The sequence below is a fragment of the Pecten maximus genome, chromosome 10, assembly GCF_902652985.1.
Source record: "Pecten maximus chromosome 10, xPecMax1.1, whole genome shotgun sequence".
Lineage (NCBI taxonomy): Eukaryota > Metazoa > Mollusca > Bivalvia > Pectinida > Pectinidae > Pecten > Pecten maximus.
The window spans coordinates 39,096,464-39,115,408 of NC_047024.1; the positions used below are offsets into that span (position 1 = coordinate 39,096,464).

Sequence of the window (18,945 nt, forward strand, 5' to 3'; positions counted from 1 at the left end):
TGATCCACTCCATAAGTGTATTATCCATGCAGTTACACTCCATAAGTGTATGATTCATACATTTACACTTCAAAGTGTATGATCCATGCAGTTACACTTCATAAGTGTATGATCTGTGCAGTTACTCTCCATAAGTGTATGATCCGTGCAGTTACACTTCATAAGTGTATGATCCGTGCAGGTACACTCCACAATGCATGATCCATGCTGTTACATTCCATAAGTGTATGATCTATGCAGTTACACTCCATAAGTGTATGATCTGTGCAGTTTCACTCCATAAGTGTATGATTTGTGAAGTTACACAACACAATGCATGATCCATGCAGTTACACTCCACAAGTGTATGATCCATGCAGTTACACTCCATACGTGTATGATATGTGCAGTTACACTCCATACGTGTATGATATGTGCAGTTACACTCCATAAAAGTATGATCCATGCAGTTACACTCCACAAGTGTATGATCCATGCAGTTACACTCCATACGTGTATGATATGTGCAGTTTCACTCCATAAGTGTATGATTTGTGCAGTTACACTGCATAAATGTATGATCCATGCAGTTACACTGCATAAATGTATGATCCATGCAGTTACACTCCATAAGTGTATGATTTGTGCAGTTTCACTCCATAAGTGTTTGATTCAAACTGCTGGCAATGAATTATAATCAACAGATTTTAGGATGAAATTGGAGTAAATACAATTATTTGGCAGATCCTGTTTAGGTTATTTGGGGATTCTGTTTGATTTCGTAAGTGTATGATCTGTGCAGTTACTCTCCATAAGTGTATGATCTGTACAGTTACACGTCATAAGTGTATGATCCGTGCAGGTACACTCCACAATGCATGATCTGTGCAGTTACACTCCATAAGTGTATGATCTATGCAGTTACACTCCATAAGTGTATGATCTGTGCAGTTTCACTCCATAAGTGTATGATTTGTGAAGTTACACTCCACAATGCATGATCCATGCAGTTACACTCCACAAGTGTATGATCCATGCAGTTACACTCCACAAGTGTATGATCCATGCAGTTACACTCCATACGTGTATGATATGTGCAGTTACACTCCATACGTGTATGATATGTGCAGTTACACTCCATAAAAGTATGATCCAAGCAGTTACACTCCATAAGTGTATGAGCTGTGCAGTTTCACTCCATAAGTGTATGATTTGTGCAGTTTCACTCCATAAATGTATGATCCATGCAGTTACACTGCATAAATGTATGATCCATGCAGTTACACTCCATAAGTGTATGATTTGTGCAGTTTCACTCCATAAGTGTTTGATTCAAACTGCTGGCAATGAATTATAATCAACAGATTTTAGGATGAAATTGGAGTAAATACAATTATTTGGCAGATCCTGTTTAGGTTATTTGGGGATTCTGTTTGATTTCGTTTCATATACTGCTGTTCCCTGGTCACAACTTCCTCATATGAACCAAATAATTTTGTGGGTACTGGACCTTGCATGGTGCTTATGAAAAGCAGAATTAAGGGATATATTTTAAAATATCCCATAAGATAACTTTGGGCCTAACTTTTTGATTTATATGGTGTTCGGGGACCGCGGTGACCAAGTGGTTAAGGTGTCCCGACACTTTATCACTAGCCCTCCACCTCTGGGTTGCGAGTTGAAAACCCACATGGGGCAGTTGCCTGATACTGACCGTAGGCTGGTGGTTTTTCTCCGGGTACTCTGTCTTCCTCCACCTCCAAAACCTGACACATTCTCAAATGACCCTGGCTGTTAATAGGACATTAAACAAAATAAACCAAACCAAATGAACCAAATATTTGGTGTTCAGATTCTGGGATATTCTTACATCAGATGTTGACCTTAAAGACCCTGTGTTGTTAAGTTATTAAGGTTATAGCATTATTCTTTACCTACTCCATCTTTACTCAAACTGCTGTATCTCTTAAATTTCTCTACTACCATTTAAATATATTAGTATAGATTTACGGTGTGAAAAAAATATACCTGGTATGTCCCAAGCATAATTTTCAGACTGTTGACTAATAAAACGTAAAGGTAAGAAAACCTATTGAACTTATCATCAATAATCTCTTTGAGGAGTTGATTAAGAGTTCCTAACTGAGAAAACTACTATTGAAATGGATATACAGACAGTTCTCAAATAGGGAAAAATGAACCATGACATTCAAAATAGTCTACTGAATAGACCAACAAGCAAGAATTACACATATACAGTATATCATGGTAATAAACATATATTATGTGTTATTTGATTTGAATTAATGCCAATATTACCTTGGTTCTTGTCAATATAACAGCATTAATGGTATATAAACAATATATAAAAGTAATTGAACTATATTTTTGTGTGAAAGTTTAAGTTAAGTACTTATATAATACAAAATATTCTAATTAATAGAGTTCAATCAAATCTTAAAGTTTTTTTCACCAAACCTCAAAATGTTTATTACTCTATCAAAAAAAAAAAAAAAAAATGTTAACAGAAAATCTTTTTATTTTTTTTTATTTTTAATTAATCAGTTGTTCTTATAATTGGTGAAATATATAGCTTTATTCAAATTATCATTCGAAATATACTACAGCTTCAGTATGACAGGTCATGTTTTTTAATTTTTTTTAATTTTAGAAAAATAAAACAAAAAAAACAAACAAAAAAACTAAACAAAAAAAACTAAGTTAAATGAATATTGAGTTCTAATTATTTATATATCTATAAATCATGACAAAATGTAAATATCAGAGCACTGGAACGTGTTCTTCTGGTAATGATAGTGTATGCATCTATCTTGCGATCAGCTGATAAAAAGAAGCAAAAAATGTTGGTGGTCATGTGCCAGTAAGTTAGAGTTACTTCCCTTGCAACCAGACAACCTTGACCTTACCAATGAATACAGTAGACAGAGTTTGGGGAGAGAAGAAAAGTTTTGATAGTTGTTTTATTTGGTTTGTTAGTTCAACATTTGGTTGAAGAAGTAGGTAAGTACAAAAAATAACATCACTAAAGTTGATTTATCAAACTTTGAACCGTAAAAGTAATTTACAACAGGCACACTTATGAGATTATCTACTTCTATTTTTGGCTGTTTTTTGCATGGCATGCATCTGACTGAGTGCATTGGCTCGTCTCTGTACAGTCAGACAAGTTAACCTAAGGAAGGCAGCTACTGGCGATGATATATCGATGCTTGATCAGGTCTGTAGGTGGAATGTGAGAAACGATTAAGGTGTCAATCGGATTAACGCGGAGCTGTAGACTAGATGGCCTTTGTTGTAGAGTCCAAATGCCGGGGGGTGATTTGGTTTGTTTATCGACAATTGACTGGCTGTTCATTTGTAAATCACTTCCTGTTGTATTTACCAAGACTTGACATTAGTTCAGGAAGGTTTTTTACAGGGACAAGACATAATGCCAGGGCTAAACTATTCACAGGTAAAGTTTGTTTACATATTGACGACCAGTACAAGATGGCTGTACATGTGTGGCTCAGCATGCTATAGCCTACAGAGGGCGATCACTATATTACTTGTGATATTATTGAACATGATGCTCTTCACAGACTGTATAACTCTGTAGTTTGAATGAATTACATTGACATATAATATGTTTGACATTGTGAAGAAATAATGTTTATGTTTACATTTGTTGGTTGAACATTCCATGCTAATATTACATTAATTGAACAGTTAATGGACGCTTTAGAAACTGATGAATGGTTGATGAATATCTATTCAAATACTCAATATTTGTTACTGCACATCTGAAAACTTTCGTTGATATTACACTTATAAATGCCTGCTGTGGAGATTGTAAAATTATTGACTGCCTGGCAATTTCGCTTTCATTTGTCAGTTTGAACAACACGCAATCTGCTGCCTACATAAAATTATATTGATTTGGATTTTTAGATATTGTGTGTTGATTTGGTGTTGTAGAGTATAAGTGACTTGTTATATACCCTATAGTGTAGCTGTAATGGCTTTTAAGACACTTCAAACATATGATGCAATGCTGATCAACAGATGTTGACAATGGTGACTGTCTGTTGTTACAATACCAAATCTTATCATTCTTCATACTTCCACACTACATGACATCTTCAGTGTGATTGTTGTCGACATGGCAATGGATAACTGAAAATAGATGATTTTTTTTTTTTAAGTCCAGTATATTTCTGTACAGTTCATACGAGATATGAGGTTTTGTTTTTATTTTATTTTTTATCATTTGACAACTGACATACTACTTAGCTAGGTTGCTAGATGGATTTGTCAAAAATATTTTGCAGTGTCCAAATGGTTTATATCTTACATAAAAAAATCTACCTCAGTTTCAAGTTGTGTCTGTATAAGATTAATTTCCAGTGTTGGCTTATATGCATATGTAGGGGAGATAATTCTTACAGATAAAAAGTGTCAGCTGTTAATATGATTTATATCAGTACATAGTACTTACTTAAAGTATGCAGAAGCAAGAGTGTTCATTTCTTTGGACCTCACAAGGTTTCGATATAATGTTATAAGAAGATGAGGGTGTAATGCCAAACAGCCAGATTCAGTAGCTGTTCATTAACTTCGGTCGAGCAGTAACAGAGTCTGCTCTACAATAATTGTTGTGTCAAAGTTAATTAGTGTGCACATATGTGTAAACTGGCAATGCCTGAACATTGAAACGTCAGTATCAGTCTCTGGCTATGGTGAGTACACTGTAAGTGAGAGACTCACAAACAGAATAGTTGTATCATCAGTAATGTTTATATTATATTTAAAAAAAATAATGATTGATTACTTTACAGCACAGTAGGTTATTGTATTGCTACAAAAATATTTATTAATAATAAACAATTAAAACTGTTTATAAAGTAAACAAATGATTCAGGATTCTGCTCTATATAAACTTCCCTATATTATTGACTCTAGAATATGACTTTTTCATTATTAATTGTTAGGGATATGGCACAATCAGTCAATTGGCAGTTTTACCTGTATGCAGTGTAAAGAAAATGTTGTCTTTACCTGTATCTATAGAGACTTTTACTTTGGTTCCAAAGTTTGTAAAAAAAAAAAAAACAGCTATATATTCGAGCAACATGGATGTCCATGTGTCCTGCTTTATTTTGACCCCCACAAATGACATAAAAAAAAAGATTTGCTTGAAACTTGAACCTTTATTGTAGCAGCGGACAGAATCAGGTGAAACATTATGGCCCCAATTAAATTAGTCAAGGGTGGGGATTGAGGGCAATCATTGTTACAAAAGGTAGAAAAAAAGCCTACCCATAACAATGTGTTTATTAATTAATTGACACATAATGCTTCATTTAGCCTGCACACCAGTTGTTAATACTGATAAATCTTGATTCTCGTGGGATACCTGAAAGCATAGAAGATGGTGTATCATGTATCAGTAAGCTTTTATTAAATGTGACATTTAGAATGTGTATTCATGGAAGGTACATTATTTTTAAACTTTAAAATAAACATTGAGTTTTGTTTTCCCAGTGTAGGAGCTGTTATAGTTGTGTGCTGCTGTGGATTATTTAGATACCAGTTAGCTATTTTAGGTGTGCAATGATCTTTACATGACTGTCTCATGAAGTTAGTTTGTGAAAAAAAGAAGTTAGTTTGTGAAAAAAAAAAATGTTTAAAGCTGGTATAATGCCTTGTATTGAAGCTGAATTTATGATCAATACTATTGCAATACTGTCAGACTGGTCCTGATGGTATGAATGATGGCTGAATCTGTTTTCTCTCTCTCAAGATCAAGCATGAATGGAAATAATTTGATGAATAGATGTTTTCAGTTCACATGTCATTATTCAGAAGTATTTATTTCTCCTACAATATTTGTACTTTGGTTACACCAGATGGACAGTATTTATAAAAAAAAAAAATATGGAAAATATTGTAATGTTCTTCAGGCTACACAAAGCTTGATGTCAATTCAATTATTGAATCCCAATCTAATCACTTGGCAGAGAAAATGATGAGCGATCAGCCATTGTGTTACATGGTAACCCATTACGGATAACTCTTGATTTGATCAAACCATATTACGCCGCACAACTACATAGAAAAAGGAAAACAGATACAGACCAATTTATGCCCTACCTTTCTAAATCAATAATTGCTACATATCGATCACTGAGTAACATGGAAAAGTGTTTGTTGTAAAAAGTGTCACAAAATGGCCTTTTCTCATCAATCAAGTCTACGTCTGTATTGCTGTATTGAGTGACTATTTATTGGGTCAGTGTATTGATTTCTGGTCAGGACAGTATGGTGTTAATATATCCCGGTCATTAATGTTCACTATCATGGCAAACCTCTCCCTGGGGTCGTTATCAGCTCCTCCTCCTCAACACCTTCAGAAACTCGGATTGTCCTCTCTTAATGCTCAAGTATATATACCAATGCCTTAATTATCTAGTAGTGCTTTGCTAGCTGTTCATGGAAAGCATAATTGGTGTTTACATATAGCAATTTATATTATATTTGAACACCAAAACTTTTGCACAGATTTTCAGATATCAGGTGTTTTTTTTATTACAACAATGTTATTTCCATTTTTTTCTATTTACATCAAACACATCTTAACATCTAGAAATAAAAAGGTTATATGTGGTATGTCTTTTGAAATATCTTTGAATAAAACAAACTTTACAAACTGTATGAAGCTGTTTACTAAATGAAACAGTATCTCCAGAAGAATATCTTCAGGAATTATCATACTATGTGAGTATAATTCATAAAACCAATAATATATTACCAGCAAAATCCTTCCATGTATAAACTTATACAGTTACTAAGTATTGATAAAATCAGTGATCTTCGTAAACTTGCTATATATATATTTGAGACTGATAAGGCACGAGTGACTTAAAGCATATACATTGGCATTTAGAACATACATATGTGTTGGTTTGAAAATTGAAATTATAACAGATGATGATGATTGTACAATACATATGTGTATATCATATGTTAGTAGTAATTTATAGTTGTCCATTAAGTTATCAAATTTAAGTATTTTTTCATCTGGAAAGATTTCGAAGGGCAGCAAGCTATAAATTCTAGCTAAAAGATCGAGGTTATGGTTTCAGTTAAAACATTAAACTACAGCTATAATTTATTTGATGTTTGAAATTAATTTTTAAATTAGACATAATATAAATGAACGTTGAGTTTAATCTGGTTTTTTTTTCTAAATTTAAGTCATTTTTGATGAAGAAAATCCAGGTTTAAATGTGTTAATAAACATAGAAATGGTGTTGGTGGGTTGAATTTCTTTGAACTTGGACTCTGTTGACATACACATGTGCAGGCGAAGACAGAGTAGAATGTTAACAAGTTGGTTTCAATGAGGACCATATGCTGGACCTGTCAAACACCACTTTAGTGCAGGCCCTCTTCCTTGTAATGGTGTTTGCAGAACATTCTTGTAATTTTTTGTACAGCTATATATATCTACTGTAGTACAGTGTTTTGGGATCTTCTGATTACCTCCCTTCGACCTGCTTCAGGATTGTTTAATAAAATTGTACATTGCATGCTATAAATATTTGATTCTTGATCATTTCGATTAATCACAATTTATAATGATAAATAGCAATATATCTCCATGCAATATCATCACAAAGAATTTTTAATTTCCATGGTGTTTAAGTATTAATGGGCGTTTTATTTACTGTATACCAATAGCAATGTTATGTCATATTTCACAATTTGTCACACTTTTAATACTTCGTCACACTCTGATCAGATATAAAGCTGGTGGAATACATGTTATGGTTTTAATTGAACAAACTAAACCATATATGAGTGGTCGTTGAATCCAAAGTGTTTTTGGTCAATGTGTATATACATACTGCCTTGATAGTACATTTATATCTAAAGGAATTTGATACAGTGGGATAGACGGGCATTCCTCTTTCTTACTGTCTGGCCTATAAATGATAAGAATTCAGATTTGTAAGTCTTTGAGATTCACCATGCCTTTATTTGGTGTATACATGTAGTGATTGATAAGTAACAATTTATGAATGAATTTTATCAATTCATACCCATGTACTACAGACTGTATAATGATATGATTTAAAGTACTTATTTGGTCTGGTGGTTTGTATATTGTATGTTTAGATATTCAATGTAGATATCAAATCTGCCAACCAATACAGGTAAAGTATGCTTGATATACTAGCATATTCATATACATAACATACAAAATGTATACAGGTAACATGTTTACAGGTAGATCAGATAATAAACAAGCTGACCATACAGGTAAAACTGTGTGGGGTAATATATACATATTGTAGGTTAGGAAGCGTGAGTGATGCAGGCTTACAGATCTAATGGACAGGTACCTGTGATCAGTCACACAGCCATGGTTAGATGAGTCAGATTGTTTTGAATAATCAGGTGTTAATTAGGCCAAGTTACCTGTGTACAGGTATGATATGACACATGTATAGTTGGCGAGTTTACGTGACACATGTATCTCCCCTCTTCCTGAGACTGAACAGCAGGCTCTGTCACAGCGACCGGCTGGAGACCTTTGTATATTGTATAAACCAAGACCTGATTTATTCAACAAAATGTTTATTGTTGTAGATATATATTTAGGTTGTGACATACAAGTGGTGAGCCAATTGTGGCTGTGAGTATACACATCAAGTGGATTAGGGTATAGTGTTAAACTTATATACAAACTCTTACCTGAATTTACCTGTTTCTGATAATGTAGGAGTCGCCGATGTTAGAGTAACTCTCTACATTAATGTGGATGGATATATTTTATGCTGAATCAGAGGATAAAAATGCCAGAAGAAACAAAAAGTAATGTAAGTAAATAACTCAGTAATATAGAAATTTGATGTAATATTGTGGTGCATGACAAAATAACAATGTCCAAGTGTCCATGCAATGTGTCAGGTCAGAGAAAAGTTTGGGGGGGGGGGGGGGGGGGGGGGGGGTGTATATGTATAAAATAGATCCTGTAGATCAAAGATCCTATGGTTCTAATGTAACATTATGGTTGACTTATAATGGGGCATGCATTTCTGATTGGAGGGTTGCCTAACACTGTGTATCTGGAATGGGTTTGCTGCTTTTGATGCTGAGCATTATCCCCCAACTCTACCCCATAAGTCCAGTCCAGTGTGTTGTTAAACGTATTCCTGCCCAAGGGTATCTTTGATCTTTGGGCAGATCTGTCCAGCCATAGATTATCTTCAATGTCTTGTTATTCCAGACAGTTGCCAGTAAAAATAACCTACAATGTATGGTAAAGTCATCACATAATAAACCTTCCAAAGGTGAAGTGAAGGTAAAGGGTGCCAAAACTTACCACTGACACTGTTTTTGAAGATGTACGGTACATTATAAATATGTTTTTGAAGACATACTTCGAAAATATTTTTTGATTTAATGTAGAAAAAAAATGTATATTCAATCCATATAAAAAATACATCTTGTGATGCATTTACAGAAATATTATCTGTAAACGAAGTTACTATAACAATTTCGATAAAAAAAAATTGCAATAAAAAAGGTGGCAAGATTGCTGATGTATGTAATTATTAGTTAGAAATACTGTATAGTGATATCCATCATTTGATATGAATTTGCACTATTATTAGATAAATATATATAAGAAGAAAAAGTATTGCATTTTCAAATGAGTGTAAATGTGTTCCATCTATGTAAAAAAGGAAAAGGGGAAAGAATAGTATACTACAACTTATTTCCTGGATAATTGAGCTAAAATTGCTGATATAATATTCTTGTAGATGAAAATGGAACTGCCAAATTATCAGGCCTTTTATCTCACAATACATGGGTACAGCATGTCTGGTAATTGAAAAAATTCAAACGACATGGCTTCTTTTATGGAAAAAAAGCGCAACATGTTCCTCGAATGATTGGAGAATACAAAGAACATTAACAATATTATACTTTTGATAGAATTAATTATGAAATGGTAGCCGACATATGTTCATTTTATGAAAAGGTAGCCGACATATGTTCATTTGACATCATTATTCTAACAAGAAAATCTGTTTACATGTATATACCACCGTACGTAGGAGTTAAAAGGAAAGACCCTGAAAAATGATAGTCATTTTACATAATCCTACACTTGTTAATACAAATTAAGACAAGAGTTTATTATTCAAGGGAGACAATCCATATTTGGAAAGAGTATCCAGCAGCTGTCACAAAGTTGATATAAAATTGACTGGCTAAAACTCCACTAGATCAGAAGAAAACCAGTGCATGTCCTACTGTACATTTGAATATTGTAAAGTGATGAAGTGTCATTGCACGAGTGTGCTAGCTGACCAGTTGGTAGTCTAACAGGAAAAATGTTATATGAAAATAGATATGACCTATGTCAGACAGGTATTAATGAGTTCCGTACTTTAAAAATTCAGACAAATTCTTCCTGAAGAATCAGGTTAAATATAATGAACACTTTGTTGCTACGTTTCTGTTCCGAAATACTAGACCTCCTTTTATTGAAATAAATCTTCTTAAAGTTACTAAAAAGTAAAAAGATAGATTAACACTAAATGATTTGGTTTCAAAGATTAAAGATTTTCATTGGTGCAATAATACTTAATTGCCCAAATTTGATCTACCATCAGAGCTTTGATTTCCACCTAATGTTATGCTCAATCAAGATATTTCAAGAGTTTAAAAAAAGAAATCTTGGTTATAAATGGCCCTTTGTGTATTTATGGACAGACCTAAAACAGATAAGGTTCTACAGTTCTTGTGGTGATATTTTCCTAACTCTGAAGTTTACACACCATAGATCTGTGATTAGAACTTTACCAACATCACTGCTATCAAGATTCAAAGTTATCATAAAGAAAAAAGATCTTTCAAAGAAGCTGCAGAAACCTCAAGTTTTATCATATTTAGTTTATCAGTAGTTTTTGCAGCTTTGGAAAAACATTGTAGGCAATGTTACACTGGAGAATTATACGGGCATGTTTATCATGTTGAGTTGCCTCGCTATCACACAGGCTACACCGGGTAAAGGGATTGGGGGCCCTCACTCTAGTCCAACAAAGTTAGCATGCACAGGTTCCTGGTACATGTTTCCAAATTATCAGAGCTTCAATCAAAACATATAAAAGGTTGCAGAATAAAGAGAGTGTAGTCTCTCTCTGAGATTGATTCTGTTCATGAAATTTTAATAAAGTATTTTGACAAAATTTAATAGTCTTTATGTAAATATTTTCATGAGAAATTCATATTTAGGACTTTGAAAACTTAATTCTAGCAATGTTGACTTTATGCCATAAATCATGTAAACTAAGAAATCTTCAAAAATAGTCTGGGACAAAGAGGAAAATAATTATTGCTATTGATCTCATTTCAACAATTTTTATTGGTATTAAAACAATTGCTATTGATAAGATTTAACTACCGGGTAGTACAAAAAAGAACCATTTTAGATATCTATAGTGATTTTAATTATTTCAATAAACTATATATAGAATTCTGTTCATGTTATGACAATTTCTAAATTAAAATGTTTGCTTACGCTATCAAATATCAATTTTGTACGTTTACTCTGCTGATAGTGATCTAAATAAAGCAATCTTGATCCTGGCCAGATCAATTATAGTCAGGGATTTCAGATGTTTTTGATTCTCTGTATTATGGATCTAGCTATATGAAGCAGCACCTTCTCTTTGAAGTCTTTTTATATGTAATAAAAAAAGAATATGACGAGGAAAAAGTGATTAGAAGTCACTCTCTTAGCTTGTTAGAGCAAACAATAGGCCGGTCTAAAAACTCCGCCTGTGAAATAATGAGGGAATGTGTTTCACTTTGACGTCAGAATGAAAAGAACTTCCTTGTAAATGAGGAACGAAATTGTGATATATTTATCTTTTATGTTAAACAAAAATTTGTCCAGGATCATGAAACCTCCAGGTGTTCTTGCAGAATCTTTTGTGGAAATGACCTCTTCCCAGCTAGAAATACTGAGGGTAGGTGTTACAGAGACTGATACCCAGGTGTTGTATATCCTGTACATTTGGTGATTATAATCTCTTTAAGAAGAAATTGATTTTGTTGATGTAGTATTTCTGTAAAATATGACAATACTCATGAGGAAGTTAAAGTGCAATAGGCACCATTAGTGTATTGGAATTGTCAGTCTGTTGTTTTAAAATCCACCTGTTATTGACAACGGATCACAATAAAATAAAACAAAAGTGTGTGTAATAATAAAAAAATAAGCTAAATTTTTATGCTTCATCATAATGTTTATCTGTCGTTAAATTCACTGCCTAGCAATAGCTGGCCTGCTTTGTGATACATTATTAATTATATAATTAAGTACCAAGATAGTTTCAACATGCACCAATTGTCAGGGTTCTATGAATATAGGAAGATACTGCTATCGGTGTGGTTGCAAAATTTGTTAAAAATATTCATGGCTTGTTGATTTCATCACAATAACAACTTCTCAGTGAAGTATGTGAAACCGGTGTTGTATACTTGAAACGGCACCACAAACATCAAGTCTTTGTATATTGCCTTTGCTTATTAACTACCCAATTCACGACAAGCTGTCTTCCAGCTGAGGCGAATAGATAAATGTTGATATGTCTTCATATGGACACCCATTGTAAAGATTAAACATTTCATTTTATGTTAGTATATGATAAAAACTTGTGAATGTTACTTATTTTGAAATTTTAAAACAAGTTATACAGACATAAATTAGGTAATCAGTCTTGTCCAGATGGATCTCAAGTGCTTGAGAGGTCTTACTCTGGGAGGAAAGCAGAGTACCTGGAACCACACTGTTGGTCAGGTGACTCCATACCTTTCCAAGTCCAATCCGGGGTATTGCATGTAGGTGCATTACCACTACGTGACATCACCTGACCACCAAATACATATTAATACATGTTGATATACAATCGTATATAATAAAGTGGGATTCATCACCTGTAAATCATAACTAAAAGATTCTTAATTCCTGTCATCAATCCTACCCTAAATTTCCATAATAATAGTTATACATTTCAACACTTTAACTAAAGCTCTAAAGTCATCAATACTACTGCATACAATGGATGTGTACCTCTGGTATAAAGAAAATGCTTCTCATTAGAAAAAAAAAATTTCCTGAAGGATAAATAAATTCCCTTGCTACTGATCATGGTTGTGATTATTTCTTCTTGAAATGTGGGCACTTTGAGAAGAGCATTTCAATTTCAATGATAAAATCTTGGAAGGATTTAGAATGTCAATCAATTTTAGAGGTTCACTCGTTCAATGCCATACAGGATCTGTTTCCATTACCATCAAGACACCATTGTTGGCTGGGATGAAGCTTTGATAGCTGTTTATCTCCATGGAAATAACTTGTCACTTTATATTGCTTACAAGGCAATATTGGTGCCACTTTCAGTCAAAATGTTCATTTTATGACGATCATGTCTGACATCGGAAAGGGAAGCAACTCTTTGTCTGTGGTGATGCCACATTCTCCAATTAAGGTCAGTGTAAATCAGAATGGTAGTAAACCTTGACCAGGGAAAGACAAGATCAGGTTTACTCTTCCTAACTGGCTACATTTGTTACTATGATAGATATGGACATGGTAGGAGAGTAACATATCCTATGGAACATCTCCAGTTGCTCCTTGAGTACTGAGTGAGGGTACTTGTGCGAATCTGGCCATGAATTGTAGGTAGTTTTGTCATTATTATCCTGTGTACTCGTCTCGGTTAAATTTTTGGGTAGTGTTGACCCATCATAGATTATTTAACAGACTACCCAGAGTATTAAGATTAAAGCCAGAATTGAAATTCAATTATATTATCAATTATCCCAAAAGTACTTACATTCTGTTTTTATGCACCCCACAAATTGTGGGGGTAGCATCATGTAGATCTCGCTTTGTTCATCTGTCTTTCCGCCCATCCTTTTCATGTCTTTCCATCCATCCTTTTCGTGTCTTTCTGCCCATCCTTTTCGTGTCTTTCCATCCATCCTTGTCATGTCCGACTGTTCATCCTTTTCGTGTCTTTCCATCCATCCTTTTCGTGTCTTTCTGCCCACCCTTTTCGTTTTATTACGTTCATCCTTGTCATGTCCGACCGTTCATCCGTTTCTTGTCTTTCCATCCATCCTTTTCATGTCGTTCCGTCCATCCTTTTCGTGTCTTTCCGTCCTTTTCGTGTCTGGAGCAAACCTTTTCCCAGGTTAAGCAAGAATGATATTTACATCAGTTACACTAATTAAGGTGATGTGCAATGTACAAGATTCAAGGCCCACAGCCCCTTATTTACAGTTATGCCCTTCGTTAAAATTTCATGTCTGGAGCGTAACTGTATTTTGAATTGATGCTGATGAAAATCACAACTTATTATGGTACATTCAAGTAATTTTTTTTATACCAGTAAAAGTTTCAAATCCTTATCTTATGTCCTTTGATTATATTAACTTTGAATGAAGATTATTACAAAGTACAGGAATACCACGTTATTACACTTGCTAGTTCACTTTATCCTGTAACACAGTATTTCAAAACTATAATTTCATCTTCGTTTTGTATGTAGCAATCTATCCCCACTTCCCCTGATACTAATTTTTTTTTTTAAATCTCAACTGCTCGAACCAATGTAAAAACTCACCAGCTAAATCAATGATTTGTCATCAGTAGAACCAAATTTCATCAGAGATCATCAGTCTTCCTTCTTATCATACAATTGAACCAGCTGGGCCAACATAGAAAAAAGAGAACATTGTACATTGCTGAGAAGTAAATACACAGGGCTTGACTGCACTTTTATGACCGATGATACAGACAAGGACATTATTTTTCAATACCCTTGGTATTTCCCAGTCATTACTGACCTCTAATTGGCCTGATTATGTTGAACCCTCATATTTGGTGGGTCCATTTCATGTCTCTGTGGCCGAAGGCAAGATGATCCTTATAATGGAGCTGATTATTGGGGCTGCTTTCCTTGCATTATGATATGATTTTATGGCACATCAATAGAAAATGCATGACAATGAAGAAGAAAATTTCAAGGAACGGCCTTCTGGTTTTTGATGTTCATCCTTCATGATTATTTGTAATTGCAGTTGTCTGCTTATGACACACTTGTTATTTAGGCAGTGATAGGAAATGGCTTCATACTACACCTATCTATTGTAAGAACTTGTTTCTAATGCTTTGTTTAAGTGAAGAAAGGACAGGAAGCAATGAATTTAAATTGAATTAGGTATTAATTGGTGATGCAATTTGTAAATAAATGTAAGAGTTGTGTTAACGATGTTAAAGTGTCTATATCATCAGGAAATCATTTTCTATGCACAGCCTCATCCCCTTGCCTTAATATTTGCTTTTCACATTTTCACACAAGCTTAGGTTTGCCACAAATTGTTTACTGGTTTTCTGTTTAAGTGTCTCTGACATAAAATTATATGAGGTGTAAGAAAATGTGTCAAAAATTCACTGATCTAATTATATTCATAGTCTTATGAATGCAAAGTATTCTGTGCATGTTTGTGCAGTATCCATGTATACACTTTGGAGGAGAAGTGTAAATATCATGTATAACATTCATACTTCAAGACATGATGAAAGTCTAAGGATAGGCCTTTATGATAATATATTACTTGGAATAAAATCAGTTAAATCAGCAGTCTATGTAGGAATTAGATACAATTAGGAATTGAAATGTGGGTATGAATTATACTTTTGTGGCATCACTAGCTGTATATTTTAATGCAACCAATCACATGAAATTTTCATAACTTGAATACCCATACATCTCTGAGAGGTGTCTGATGAGTGAAGATGGTGGTCCTGATACAGCTGTATATACAGACCGTGAACCTTGATGCAGTACATTTAGATATACCCTACATTGTGAGACATGTATCTGAACACTTAATCATATTTGTGCTCATTTAGGATGAGTTTAGATAGGGCCGCAGCCTCATGATCAGCCCCCCTCCCCAGTGTATGGGAGGGGGACATGTTGTTGGTTTTTATCTGCCTGTAGAACCTATAGTAGCAGTTGCGGAACTGATCCCTAAAGAGCATGCTCTGTCATTCTCTATACAAGGTTCAGTGTGGTATGAGCTGTTAATCCCTCAGACCTGAGTGATTACCTACATCTCCAACACATGTGTTTAAATCATCACCAAATAGTTGTACCACGCTTTTTTTCTCTCCAAGAGAAAGATTTACTGTGATGTAGATATTTTATATATAACACAGTTCGTGACTTAGGGTGCCCAGTGTGTGTTATGCAGGTCTCCGGTGCTTCGCCCCTGTTGAGTAGAAACCTACCTTGTACATGTTGATGGTATTCTTGTTTACATTCGTTACCGGAAATATTTTCAGGAAACAGGATCTAGTATTGAAAACTGAAACAGACTTTTGGGTAATTGGAAGTGTCATCTGTCACAAGATAATTTGGGTATTTGTGTCATTCTTGACAGGAAGAACCTTCAGGAATTTGACAAGCATTCTGTGATATATTTGGAATAACACATATAAATAATTGCATTCATTAATGAATACCATACATAGCCAATGTGTGATGGCTCTGGTAGTGGGCTTGACTTCTGATCAGGTGAATTATTTGTGAATGGAATCAAATGTGATTCATTGTGATTCTCAAGCCAATTGATTGATGTTCTTCTCAATAATACAGATTGAGTGTTGGTCTGCTGTACATATTCAGTAGAGCAGTCTGTAGGATATATCTGTGTTACCGGTGGTGCCAGGTTGGATATAACACTGTAGCCTTTGTGATACACTTTGTGATATGAGAAATAAACACTTGCAGATTTTGTTAAAGTGAATTACGTCATTATGGATAACCATAACAAACGTTCTCCTCTGAAACATCCTGACAGAGTATCAGCCCATGGATATACTGATAGAGTGTCTCCACTAAGCTGTACAGACCGAGTGTCACCCATTAGTTATAGTGATGGCCTGTCACCCCTGGATTACACCAACAGGGTGTTGTCCCCAGCCCATTCTGACAGGGGACGGGACTTACAAGTGTTACCCGAAGGGGGCAGGGATGTTCGTGTCAGAGTGGGGGCAAAGGAATGGTACATCCCGCCCTGCCAGTACGGGGGTATACTGTGCCCTCTGGGAGTCCAGGCTCCATGAACTTATGGTAGGTAGCCACAGTTCCCTAGGGAGCGAGGAGTACGGCAGATACATATATGTCACAAGTAATATTATTTAAGTATTATATAAAAATATTCTTTAAAGTATTCAATTATCTATCCCAATGGTTCAAAATTGTGAATAATAACTTGATTTATAGAAGGTAGCTGAATTAGTTACACATATTCTTCCTTGAGGCCTTCTCTAAAATTTTCACTAATTCTAATGATGAAAAGATTTTTAAGACTTCATATTAAACTTAGATAAAATTTAAAGCATGAAGATACATTTCAAATGATTTACATTAAACTCCAGTTCTTGCAAAAGTTTGCTTTTAATTGGGTTTTTTTCTCACTTTTTTTTGCATGCAAATGATTGAAACATGCATCTAGTGCACATTTTGATGTCTACTGGAAGTGAATACTCCATGCACTTATTTGCATATTTTCACATGGAAAAAATGAAGCAAATGAAAAGAAGTGGATTCTATTGTAAATGAATTTGGATGAAACAGCTGTATATGATACTCTTTGCATGCTTCAGCTATTTATCTATTACAGTATACATGTACTTAATTCAGCTATGATTATCTCATTACAATGTACATTAACATATACTCAATTCATATTGAGTGTTCCACTTGTGTGTCTGTGTATGATCCTCCCAAATCTGGTATTTCGTGGTGGTTATCTTCATCCTTTAAATACACTTGATTTTGACATCAAACATCAGATTTATGTTTATATATGGATCACATATATATCTTCACATAGCTGTATAGTCTATCACTCAGCCAGCCCTCATTCTTATGGTGTGAAATATTGATATTGCAACATTTATTGATCGGATTAATGCAGTGAATGTTTGGATTATTCATCTCAGTTTTGAAAATTTCTTCTTCTTCAAACATTTTCCAACATCACCAAGAGTATTTTGTTTGAAATTGACAGTACATTGTCTTTGTCGTTAATGGTTATGGAAACAAGAAAACGTGTGTGGGATATATAAACAGCTGGTTATGAAATCAATCAATGAGGAACCACGCTGGGATAATTGTTGTATGTTTGTTATTCACTTTGTAACCATTGGGTCACTTAGTACTTGGATAGGTGGAAGTTCTAATTTTAGAAAATAGGTGATAGAAATATATTTCTGTGTGATCAATACTGACCATTGCTATTGATTGGATCATATGTAATGCATGTTCGTGTACTGACTTGATATCAATAGAGAAAATGTGTGGTAATTCATTTACAAGGTGTATGAACGGACAAATATAAAAGAAATTGAGTCCTATTATTTCAAACTCATTGACCTGTTAAATATTTATGAAAATGTCTTGAAATTACATTCATTTTATGACAATCCTTAGAATGATTTAGATGGATGATTGCATATGTTTGTGCAATAAAGTAATTATAACAATGATTCTACTACAATGTAACTGGTAATACTATAGTTAATTACTGTACAAAAAAAAAGATGGCTACATGATATACCTACAATCGTTTCATTTCCTTCCTGTATAACACAAAACTGCAAAATCTGATAGAAGTACACTTTATCTGAGTAAGTCTGATTCTAGAATTTTAAGATTGTGGAAATGGTAGCTTTGGCAGCTGGAGATATCTTACAGGATAAAACATTTACCATGGTAGTTAAAAAGATATGGAGTTTCAGTCTGTGTGGCACAAAAAACAAGAGACAGATTCAAAGAAGGAGAAAGTGATTTTTAAATGCCT

The 18,945-nt window shown here is 34.1% G+C and overlaps 1 protein-coding gene across 11 annotated transcripts in view; it reads left to right on the forward strand.

Annotated features, from left to right (window-relative positions):
* LOC117336510 (liprin-beta-1-like) overlaps positions 1 to 18,945 on the forward strand; it is a 169,060-nt gene that overhangs the window by 101,814 nt on the left and 48,301 nt on the right. The window contains exon 1 of one of the 11 annotated variants that reach the window (XM_033897120.1): positions 2,797 to 3,000. The exons of 8 other annotated variants lie outside the window; for them this stretch is intronic. Coding sequence is in view for 2 of the 3 variants with exons in the window: in XM_033897118.1 (XP_033753009.1) it covers positions 8,820 to 8,864 (45 nt within the window). In the remaining variant the exon portion in view is untranslated. Of the gene's footprint in view, positions 1 to 2,796; positions 3,001 to 3,092; positions 3,455 to 8,740; positions 8,865 to 18,945 lie in introns of those variants that run through there. 2 more of the 11 variants (XM_033897119.1, XM_033897118.1) reach the window with 2 other exon arrangements.